Source organism: Protopterus annectens, chromosome 3.part1 (genome assembly GCF_019279795.1).
Source record: "Protopterus annectens isolate FY-2018-M chromosome 3.part1, PAN1.0, whole genome shotgun sequence".
NCBI lineage: Eukaryota > Metazoa > Chordata > Ceratodontiformes > Protopteridae > Protopterus > Protopterus annectens.
The window spans coordinates 1,226,722,283-1,226,734,285 of record NC_056732.1 but is presented as its reverse complement, the minus strand read 5'-3'; the positions used below and the strand labels follow the sequence as shown (position 1 = coordinate 1,226,734,285).

At 38.1% G+C, this 12,003-nt stretch overlaps 1 protein-coding gene across 1 annotated transcript in view; it reads right to left on the bottom strand.

Moving 5' to 3' along the window:
* Nucleotides 1-6,753, bottom strand: part of LOC122797761 (DNA topoisomerase 1-like) — an 880,254-nt gene extending 873,501 nt beyond the window's left edge. Inside the window, exons 1-2 of the mRNA XM_044066283.1 lie at nt 6,333-6,753; nt 1,631-1,706 (exon numbers count right to left, since the gene is read on the bottom strand). Coding sequence (XP_043922218.1) covers nt 1,631-1,706; nt 6,333-6,753 — 497 coding nt within the window. The remainder of the gene's footprint in view (nt 1-1,630; nt 1,707-6,332) is intronic.
* Nucleotides 6,754-12,003: the final 5,250 nt, after the last annotated feature.

Below are 12,003 nucleotides of genomic sequence, written 5' to 3'. Positions count from 1 at the left end.
CTATTTAAGCACTGTCATTTCTCCCTGTAAATGTTGAGTAGCAGCTGTAGCATGTGTACAGTGTGAAGCATATACATAATCAAGATGAATAACTGAAGATGTATTAAACATGATATGCATTTACCTCCCATATCTTCAAATGGGACCCACAATGAACAATTTAATCAAACTAAACTGCTACACTAATCATAGATCAAAACGTGAAATCTGATAACCAGGTCTAACAAATCACCCAAAACAAAAACAAAAACAAAAAAAACCATCAATGTGAAGATATGTGAAGGCTGCCAGCCTAGCCAGATAGAATTTTGTAAATAATTCTGTCATTTGTAAATATTAATGTAAGCCACAGGCTTGTTCTCTTAAATGTGAAAAGAGTGCATTGGATATTGAACTGCAAAAATGTAACAACAGTACACTCTGCTGTAAGAAAGATAAGTCAAGCATTTTATGACTGTCTTTGATGTCAAAATTCGGAGCTGATATGTCTAGAGGGAGGCATCTTGCCTATTGTTGTAAGACGAGAGTTAATGGCTAGAATTTGCATGTATTAATATCCTTTATTGCTCTGGTTTCTGACCAGGTGTAAAGAATGTAAATGTAGTTTCTGTTAGCCTGGGAACACCAGAGAAGTGTAAAGAATGATGTCATGTGAAGCAGCTCTATGTTATCAATTTAAAGAGAGAGAATCACAAAGCTCAGAGCATTTTGTCTTGAGAACATCCAACATCACCAGCACTGCTTTGCCCTATATGTAAGTTAAGTAGAACTGTGTTTTCTCTTAGAAATTTCTAAGAAATAGGAAGATTAGACTAAGTGTTTTTCTGTGATGTCAGAACTTTTCTACAATATTATTTGAAGTATTTCTCTGTAATCTCTGAACTTGACTAGCACTGTTTAGTAAGAAGTATTGTCTTGAGTTTTTATTATTTATTATTAAATATTTTTAAACTTTTCAACTATGGCTGTTTTATGTATAATTACTTTAAGCTCTAGAGTACATTGTATGTATATAGTGATACTGTACCAAGTCACTCTAATAAACCTTGACTGTTCAGTCACACTTACCATTTGGATAATAATATTGCACAGTAATGATTGGACATGCTTTCAGAAGGCCCTTTGAGTAGCTGATATTAGTGGGTGATGGCATCTGGTACTACCTTTTAGACTGGGCAGAAAAAAGGCACAGCTGGAGAACCTGTGCCAACCTTCCCCAGGAGTGTCTGTGTGGTTGTATAAACTCTTATCTCAAAGTGTGTGTGTGTGTCAGCTACTTGGGCAGGGACATGAAGCACTGGTTGGACAGAGAGGGTGCTGGAGGTTTTAGCTTGCCCACTAGGCTATAGCTGTGCAGGTGGGGAGTCATACTGGGGACCTGGAGAGAAAGGGAGAACCAGCCCCAGATTGACTGTGATCTCTGTGAGCTCTTAAGGCAAATTGTACTTTACTGTGTATGTATTTATTATCCTTTCTCTATATGGGCGCCCCTCACTGGTGTTAGAGGAGAATTGAGGCTCCTTGATTGCTGGGCCAGTGCACAGGCATCACAATCAAAAACTGGGTTTGTGCTATCAAACCAAAATGTAGCTCATTCAGTTCAACAGAAGATATACTGCAACTACTTTACTTCTCTCCAGCCTTGTCTATGACACCTTCACTTTCACTAACCTTCAAGTCTTCCAATTCTCTACACTGGTATAAACCTATAAGAAAATAGTCACATTTACACCTAGCTAACCCTCATATATCCATCACTGCAAAGCTCTCATACAGTTAAATTGTAATGAGCTCCCTAATCTTGTTAAGCTGTCTCATCTAAAACAAGTTCACAAAATACTACACATTTCCATTGTGTCCATCACTATGTTCACTCATGTCATTGTACTCCCTTTCCCAAGCCCTTATATCTTTTGATAAACACAACTAATCACAAATCACAAATCAAACATATTCTTCTCACCAACTGGATTAGTCACTGTGCATCTCTTTCTGGGTGATCTTTCAAACCCTCTCCTTATCTTCTCTCTTCTTCACCCAAAGCCATACACAAATAATTCTACAATCTCCATAAATATTCATTTATAAACATCCCCTTAGTCTCTGTTATGTCCTCCATCTCATATCTCTTCTTACTTTACCTCTTTCTTTCCCTTCTTACTTTCTTACCTGAATCCTTCCAAACTTAACTATGTCCTGCTTTTTCTTCTACCTCCACCACCACTTCCTCACTTTTCTGAAATGTATCCAGCAGAAATTCTAATTAACATGTTTTTGTTACCTCTGTTTCTAGCACACCCAGTGGATACTTCTTAAATCATATGCTTATATATCCTATAATTATACCGTTTTCTTTTTTTAATCATGTCGTGCATTCTGTCATGCCATACTTTTATGATACACTGTAATTATTTTCTTTTCTTTTATGTTCAGTTGTACTCAATATTGTTGTTAATCTGAATGTATATTTATATATATATATATATATATATATATATATATATATATATATATGTATATTTTCTCCCTGGGGTCTACACTGAAAAGGATCTTTGCTCAGTTGGGCATTCTTAGCAGACAATGACAAATAAATAAATAAATAAATAAATAAATAAATAAATAAATAAATTAATTAATTAATTAATACATAAATAAACAAATGCACTGTTTCTCCCTTTGATTGCTGTTTTGTTATAGACTCTGATTACATTTGTCTTAGAATTTTATACTTTTCTTACATTCCATGTCAACATTTAATGTCTACTGCTTGCCATTTTGGCCCAGATCTTAGCTGAAAAGGGTCTGTCAGCCAGTCTAACTATCAAATTTAAATAAAAATAAATGTAAAACTTCATCAGTAAAATATGTACATTATGTGCATTCTCTAGATCATACTGACTTCTTGACAATTCTTCTGAATCTTGAGTATCATTTCACAGAGTTAATCAGGATTTGCAGTATATTATGTGACACAGCAGCTAGCTGACTAATAACATTTGCATCAGGGCAGTTTTAAACAGTTTCTGATTTTCTTGACTTTGAGTTTGACCATTCAAAAAACAATTTTACATGGATAAGATAGTCTTCTCAAGCTCAGATCCTTAATGGCAACTCACTAGAATTTTGATAACAGGATAGCTGTAATTATTCCAGACCAGACTGCTGAATTAAATGGTTTGTGTTTCTTCAGCATATTTGCTTATCTGGACCACGAAGAAAATATAATCTTTTCTGTTCTAGTTGAATAATCATGACAGCAAGTAAATTTAATTTTCTGTGATAGTCAAACAATTATACTTACCCTTACTTTTCCTGTTTTGTAACTCAGAAAGATTCTTCATGGATCTGTCATGATAACATTTCCTGTACATTGTCTTTCTTTTAGTATCATAATTACAGTCCTTCTGTTTTTAGGTACTAACAATGAATATGAGATAAGTCTGGGTTTAAGAAGATTTCCCATTGAGAACTCTGCAGGTGAAAGTACCACAGATGGCAAATACATATTTCCCTTTCCAGAACTGAAAGATAGCAATGAGAATTTTCAGACATAAAGTTCAAATTTCCATATTAGACCGGATAATCTGTACTATTCATTTCACTTGCTATCTGCTTTTCTGCACTATGCATCTCACTTGCCAGTATTACTTTACAGATATTTAGAGCTTGAGTTGGCATTTTTACTTTCCCATTACCTCACTAAAGCATGAAATTCTTGGTTTATGACCTCTAGACTATTATCTAATATTACTTTGTCAGATGACTCAACTCTGATAAAATAGACTTCAGTATTGTAATAGCACTAAAAGCAATTGGATTCTTTCTAGGTATTTTAAATGACAACCAGCACACATTGTGCTGCAACACTTTGTCTATTTGATTTTAAGATCTGAACATATTACAGATTTCATATTTTTATACCATCGAGTCAGTCTGTTCAGAAATATTAGAACAATAACAACTATTGTGTACCCTTTGAATTCTTAATATTATTTTTTATCCACTACTGCCTACTGACTATTAGCCCTCCCACAAACAATTGGACCATTCGTTCCCCTGTAGGGTGAGAGTTAATTATGAAAGGTTATTATCCAGCAGCCATCAGCACCTAATTTCATAGCTGATGTAGGACCTTGCAGATGCTATTGCTGTGCAATACTTCTTATAAGGACATGCATGTTCCTGCACATGCCCGCAAAGGCTTTTCAGAGCCAAGCAGATTTCCTGAGAACCATTCTGTCTGCACTACATGCTAGTACTGCAGAGTCAAAACACCTCCCTTACTCACAGGATGAGCAAACAGGTATTGGCCACTCACTTCCATCATCCCCTACCTTACTCATGCAGTGCTCAAGCTGCAGAATGATCTTAAGTCATGTGAGTTGTTGCTAGGGCTTCATTCCATAAAGACAAATATGCAAGTCTTAAATTTTAAATAACATGCCTCCATCAACCGATTAGGAAAAATAACTCTGTCACTCTAAAACATCAAGCCTTCAGCACACAAATGATCACTGCAGTATGGAAAATAAACATCGACATCTGGACTTAGTATTGCCTTGCCACATATTCAATATAATTGCGTTTTCCTGTTTTTTCTCTTACAGAGTCTTGGCTCCTCTAGCTAAACAACAGACATAGGACATTGTGATATAATTCACAAAACCACTAGGTCTTTACCTAGCACATTCTTTATACTCTTGCAACTATGCTTTACCCAGAGTATCAGCTATATGCATCAGTAGCTTACCTAATTTTGTACTGAATCTGAAGGTCATACTTTTTTTAAAGACCCATTTTAATATACTCCTTAGCAGGATTTAGGTTGACTCTACACTGACTAGTTTACCTTAGATATAGCCAAGAAATATTTGACAACCAAAATCTATGGTTTACATAATTTTCTCTGAGCAGTAGAACTTATGTGTATGCTGCTGGTCTGCTTTCTTGCAGTAGTAATGCACCAAATCCTTGTTGCTTAACATGCACCTGAAGTGCTACAAGCTGCAACGTCATAACATTTTAAGTAGGTACCAAAGTGGCTAAAATTTTTACAATCACAAACCTTGTTTCTTGTTCTGATGACAAAAATCAAAAACCAATATGCTCCTATGGCTTCCTAAGTGGCACTGCTGTATCTAACAAGTTTAGAATGAACTTAGATGCTGCATGCCAAAAGCAAATAAAAGATGACCAGGCATGACCTTTCTGCATATATAGTTCTGTTTTCACCTCATCAGAGTCTAGTTTAAGACCAACCAAATTCAAACCATGTCCCCTGAACCTCAGAGTTGATTCACAAGCCATATATTTACTCTTGTTTATTATCTTACCTCTTAGCCTTAACCTGACAATCTACTTAATAAGTTGTCAAGTTTTTGTTTAAAGGCAAACCAGATTAGAAAAAGAACAGTTATATTGTTCATACCTTCTAGCCTTTATGTGTTTTCAGTACTGCTCTTTGAAACACTTTTTGGACTGATAAGAGTCTGAAAGGCAGTCTTAGAACCTCTGTCTATCCAGAAGAGTGTTAAATGTGTACAGCTTCAAGCTAACATGGAAACATTTAATCTTAGGCATAAATGTAATAATCTTTTCTGGGATTCGGTGAAAATAATGTTGCATTGTTATCTAAGTCTTGAAATCTATACATATGCTAACCATGTTTTGCTTCACAACTGTTACCATGATATTCACCAAGGCATTTAGTTGTGTTTGCTAATGCTGAATCCCATAGCTTCTTTGTACTTCTAGTCTTACCATATTTTACATACGAGGATAACTAAACATAGGTAGAACTCTTTGTCATACACATGTAACTAGTTTTGTTGCATGCAAAGCTGGCATTGCCCCAGATAAAATATTAATATAATACTGTCTTGATGAACACCACAGAGAAGAAAGTAAAACCAAATAACTCTGCAGAATGGGCTGCCTTGTGTTTCCTCAGTCACTGATGTGTCAGCAATCTCTTGCTCAATCATATTAAATGGGACAGAGTGATTTCTTGAGACTGTTGTTCACTGTTGGGACATTTCTCCCTGCTCTAATATTATGCAGTTGAGTGCACAGTTGGTGGATGTGCAGGGTTTGCCTGTTATGGTGGAGTTTGCAGGATGAAAGCACTTTTTTCATTGTGCATCACACACAGGTTATTTTGTTGATTCACCAATTTGCTCTTGCTGAAGTGATTGGTTTGGTGATTGACTCTTTATTAAATACTGGAAACTGCAAAATATCAAAAGTAGAGTGAAGAACACAATCTGTGCCTTTGTCATATTATTTCTTAACCTTTGGTGAAGTAGCCATAACAGTATTCCTATTATTATTACATTTACTAGCATTAGCTTCTTTCACAACTACTCTGCTGAGTGAAACATGATTTCTGACATGGCTTCTATCTCCAGTAAGCGCTATGTGTTTAAAAAAGCTGTCTTGTTGACTTTTACAGATATGCACATAGCCTTTCTGGTGATTATGAACATCCACAGTATCACAAGATACTTGACAAATGTAAAAGTTTTCTTTAGAGCTGCTCTGCATGCCTTGATAACAACCCTCTTTAATAACATCAGATTTACAGTTCTGACCACTGACTTTAGTTATGCCTCTAACTGCAATGATTAGTAAGTCATTCTGTAACTGCTCAGTAGGCATTATTTTAATCATGACAAGTGTCTCATAATCATTATGACCCAGAATATGTAAATTTGCTTCAAATGTTTTTCCAATTACACTGCTTGTTGCACCCATTTGTATTTTCTGCACTTGTACTAAAAATCAAAGCCTAACAGTCAAGCAAAACCTGAAATCAATACACATTACTAGTCAGGTTCAGTGACTTAAATGTAGTGTCATACAATATATTACTTCCGCTACAAGTTTCAAGCCTGAACATACTATATCACCTTTTTTCAGGATTTACTGAGCAAAAGTAATATTCTTTGCTTATTGTCTGAACTGTGTAGATAGAATACAACACATATGAGCCAACAGACATTTCAGTTTTATTCTGTTTGACTTTCAATGACAGCTTTTATACATATTCATTTTTGCTTTATCGTGCCTATAGCTACATTGCTTCCAGTGTGTGTGTGTGTGTGTGTGTGTGTGTGTGTGTGTGTGTGTGTGTGTGTGTGTGTGTGTGTGCACATGCATGGGTGTGTGTGTGAGACAACTTGTTTATTTACTGGTGCCAACATAGAAACAAAAAACTCCACTTCTTATAAGCCCTTCTCACCCTGTAGGGGACTGATGTCTGCGTGAGAGAGATGTGGTTTAAAATAGGGGAGAGCACCCAGACTGTGCAGGGCTATAATGCCTTATACATGTTGAGACCAGCTACTGTGTAAGAGGGAGAAAAAAGATGGAGTTGTCTCAATCTACACCCAAATGAAACTCATATCAAGGCTTTTAAAGCAGTATGATGCACTAGAGTTTCTTTATGTCACCTGTCTGGTGAAGGATTGTTGGTCTAGGGCTTTGAGTAAGCATCCTCATGGATCCCTTTGAACCTTTTTAAAGTTTTTTTTAAGTGTTTAGCTTTTGGTATTTAAGTCCTGCATTTGAGCAGACTTCTTCTTTGCCTATCATGCAGCACCGTATACTGCTTTGCAATTCTGCCCCATAGCTGGACAAATTTTACACATTTTCCCTTAGATACAGCTGTAGCACATTAGCATAGACCTGCTCCTTAATACTTTTCTTGTGTAAGTAATACTGATAGTGAACTGTGACACATTAAACCACTGGCAAAAAAAACCCCATCAGAAATATCCATCTACTGAGAACCTCCTTGAGCAGTCCTGAAAAGCCCCCCTTTGTGATAACAGTTCTTCAACCTAGCATTATGGACAGTTGGACTACCCTTGTTTCTCCTGCCAACCTTTTTGACTTGGATCCCCCTTGAGGCAGTGTAGCAATTGCATCATGTGCACTGACAACCCACTATTAATAACTCATTCTAGTAGAGAGTGTCAGAGATGTATCTTCACCAAGAATCTTGAATCCCTACTCTCGCACACTCGAAACATTAACACTGAAGAGGTTGTCAACCCACCCACCACTGCTCATGCTCATAGTACCACTACTCATACACATAGTACGCACCCAACACGTAAATCAACATACATGGAGGTTCTCTCAAAAAAATTACCAAAATGCCAGAGACCTCCAAAACACAAGGCTGCTACAGCTAACACAGTTCCCACAGCACCTATGACACACAGTAACACCAGTGTCTCACCTACCAAGCCCGTAAGGTGTAACACTCAAAAAAACAAATTTTCTTGTCATTGGAGACTCCACAGTGAGACACACATAGATGTCCCACTCACCAGATTGGACAAGGAGAAAGTTATGGTCAGATGTCTGTCTGGTACCAGGATTTGTCAGATCACACATGCACTCAGGTCTCTCAACAACAAGCACCACAATGAATCTGTCATAGTTCATGTTGGAGTGAATGACCTGAGATGAACCTCACTGGACTATATGAAGAGAGATATGATTAAGCTCTCTGAGTATGTGTCCCAGGCAGGTATGTCCCTAGCGTTGAGCAGCATACTACCCTCACCTAGAATGATGCCACAGTATAAGCAAAAATGATTGATTTCAATTATTGGCTTAGTTTTTGGTGTCATTCAAAGGGGACCCAGTTTCTGTCAGCCTGGGATGACATGGTCGACAAACCTTGTTGCTTTGCCAGACATTTTGCACCTGGCACCACTAGACTTTTGGCTGCTGGCAAAGGCTTTTGCCTCCCCATAGTGCCTTTTTAGGCAAGGACTTGAAAACAAACTTACCAAAGTGAAACTTCACAATCATAACAAAATAAGGGTTATGCTGCTAAACGCTAGGAACTTAAACCAAAAATTGCACATCCTAGAAGCACTTCTGTCACTGGAAGATGTAGATGTCTATGCAGTCACAGAAACCTGGTTCAAGGCCCCAAAGAGTACCCTGGCCTTGCAAAGCTACAATGCTATCCACACCTTCAGATCACAAAACAAACATGTGAGAACCAAAGGAGGTGGTGTTTCTATTTATATTAGAGATAAATTTACCTCCTATTTAGTTAGAATGGACAACTCCATGGAGGTACTCCAAGTTCAGGTAACTGTGGGTAAGACCTCCATTCAATTCATAGTCAGTTATAGATCCCCGTCCATGAGTCATGACACATGAAACATACTTGACTAAACTGGAGTCAAACCAAATATTCCTGAACACTCTGTTTATGGGGGATTTCAATTATTCCACCATCAGCTGGGAAACATACTCTAGCCCTAACTCACTAGCACAAAAGTTTCTTGACTTCATTAACTCAAATGCCCTGGAACAAATTGTTCATACCCTGACAAGGGAACAAACATACTAGATCTGGTCCTCACTAACATGACAAACAAATGCACTGCCACAACTGTCGGACCCTCATTAGTTAAATCTGACCACAAATCAGTCACCTTCAAGCTGGCACTAACACCAAAACTCACAAAAGGTAAAGTCAGGCTAAAAAACTTCACCAAGGCAAACTATACCCTCATAGGTGAAGGGATAAATGCATTCCAAGACCCACCCCCAGCTGGAAGTGGTAACTACACCAAAGCTTACACTAAAGCCCTGTACAATCACTTGCACAAGTGTATAGACTTGGTTGTTCCAGTAGGATTGAAAGTCAGAGCTCCAAGTAAAAACAAGCCACCATGGTGGACATCCAGCATCAACAAGCTTTGCAGCAAAAGCAAAAAGGTGCTGTCCAAGAAAACAAAGGCGAGGCACCACCAATGGAAAAGCACTCTCCTCAGCCTCAACAGACAAATAAGACAACATGTTGAATCCTCTAAGGGTATCTTTGAGAAAAACTTAGCAAGGACAACCAAGGATAACCATAAGGCCTTTTACAGCTACATACATTGCTTAAAAGGTAGAACCCAAGCATGTGCTGAACTTGTGACTTACAGTATCACACACACTGACCCCGCAGAGATAGCAAACCTGTTAGAAGATAGGTTTGGTGAAAATTTCACTCCCTTATTACCTCCAAACTTATCACAAACCTTGCCCCAAACTCCCCTCAACCCCACATATCTGAAGAGCAAGTCATTAAAGCCTTGTCCAAGGCAAAAACACAGCCTCCGTAGACCAGACGGCATCCCAGGCTGTCTTGTAAACAGGCTAAAACATGAACTAGCATTACCATTGAGTACCCTTTTCAATCATAGTCTGACCACAGGCTTTGTACCTGTGGAATGAAGAACAGCAGCAGTTATTCCCCTCCACAAAGATGGTCTAGCAACAGACCCAGGGAATTATATTATAGTCTGACCAGTCTCATCTGTAAGGCCATGAAATGTATCATTATGTCCCTCATAAATAAAGACATAGGGACTTCCAAACACTGGATCCACCCCAACTTCATCAAGGGCAGATCCTGCCTGTTAAATCTGGTGGATTTCTTTGAAACCTAACCCCCTCTCCCCCCTTCTTGGGTACACCTCTCAGTACCCCTCTCTCTACAAACTTTTCCGCTACTTGAGGATACTTATTTCTACTTAGTACTTAAATCTGTTTGGAACAAACTCTTTTTGTAAATATGTAAATAAACCATAACCCTGACAACATAGAATAGACATAACTACAAGTGTTTAAAATTATCTCTTTTTACTTTTGTCTTTTAAATACTATTGTATAATTTCAGTTTTTGATCACGTTAATCACATGTTAATGTATATGTTACCAATTTTGATGTCTTCAAAATGTCTTTTTTTGAAACTTTTATTCAATTCTTGTTCACGTTAATGCATATATTATCATTTCTCTGTATGTATAATCTCTGCTTTTCTTGGAGCTTTTCTCCTCCGGTCTCCACCGAAAACGGGCCACAAGCCCAGCTGGACCAACTCGGTTAACAAATGTCAATAAATAAATAAAATAAATAAAATGTGACCAGGGCCATTGACAAGGGCAAATCTGTGCATACAGCATACCTCAACTTGGCAAAAGCTTTTGACATGATACCACACTCAGGCATTACCAATAAACTTAGCAATCTGAATCTAAACCCATTTATTGTAAGATAGGTTGCCAATTGTCTCACAAACCGGACACACACACTATCAAAGTGGGTGACTCCACATCAACCAGCAGACCTGCCACCAACAGGGTACCACAAGGGTCAGTGCTGGGCCCCCTACTGATTGATATATACTTCTCAGAAGTTTAGGCCAGAACTAAGGGGTTGTGGTTGACTAATTTTGCATTTGACTGCAAATTAGGTGCAATTATTGAATCTCCAAATGATTTCAGTACCCTTCAGGAGGGTCTTACACAGACCAACGACTGGTGTCTTAATCGCAGTCTCAAACTGAATGCAAAGAAATGCATCATCATTCCCTTCGGCAAAATCATTGCCCCTTCACACTATCAAATCAACAACAGTACTCTAAGTACCTACAAAGTGGTAAGAGACCTGGGATCACAAGTTAACTGCTACCTTAACTTTGACCACCATGTGTCTACTGTAGTAAAGGAGGCTTTCTGAGTAGCACACTTGATTAGTAAAGGCATCGCCTCTACAGCAAAAGAGGTCATAACCCCTCTAACTTGTCACTAATTAGGCCCATACTTGAGTATAATGCCCCATTTGGCATGTACTGCACATAGCACCTGCAGCTACTGGAGAGACCTGAGAGGTTTCTAACAAAGAAGATCAAGGCACTCCAGCATGTGCCGTACACAGAGTGACTAAAGTCCCTGTCACTATACTCTGTATCGTATAGACTTTTTAAGGGAGACTTAATGCCTGGCTTACAGAGCAATTTCATACCCAAACCTAATGAACTTGCTGCACATCCATAAATTAAACAGGACTAGAGCTACCCATTCCAGGGACCTAATTATGGCCTGATACTTAAATAGGACATGCTGGAGGAACAGATTTGTCTCCCAGTGACTGCCATGTTTTGGAATAGGCTACCAATTCATGTGAAACAGAGTACCTTT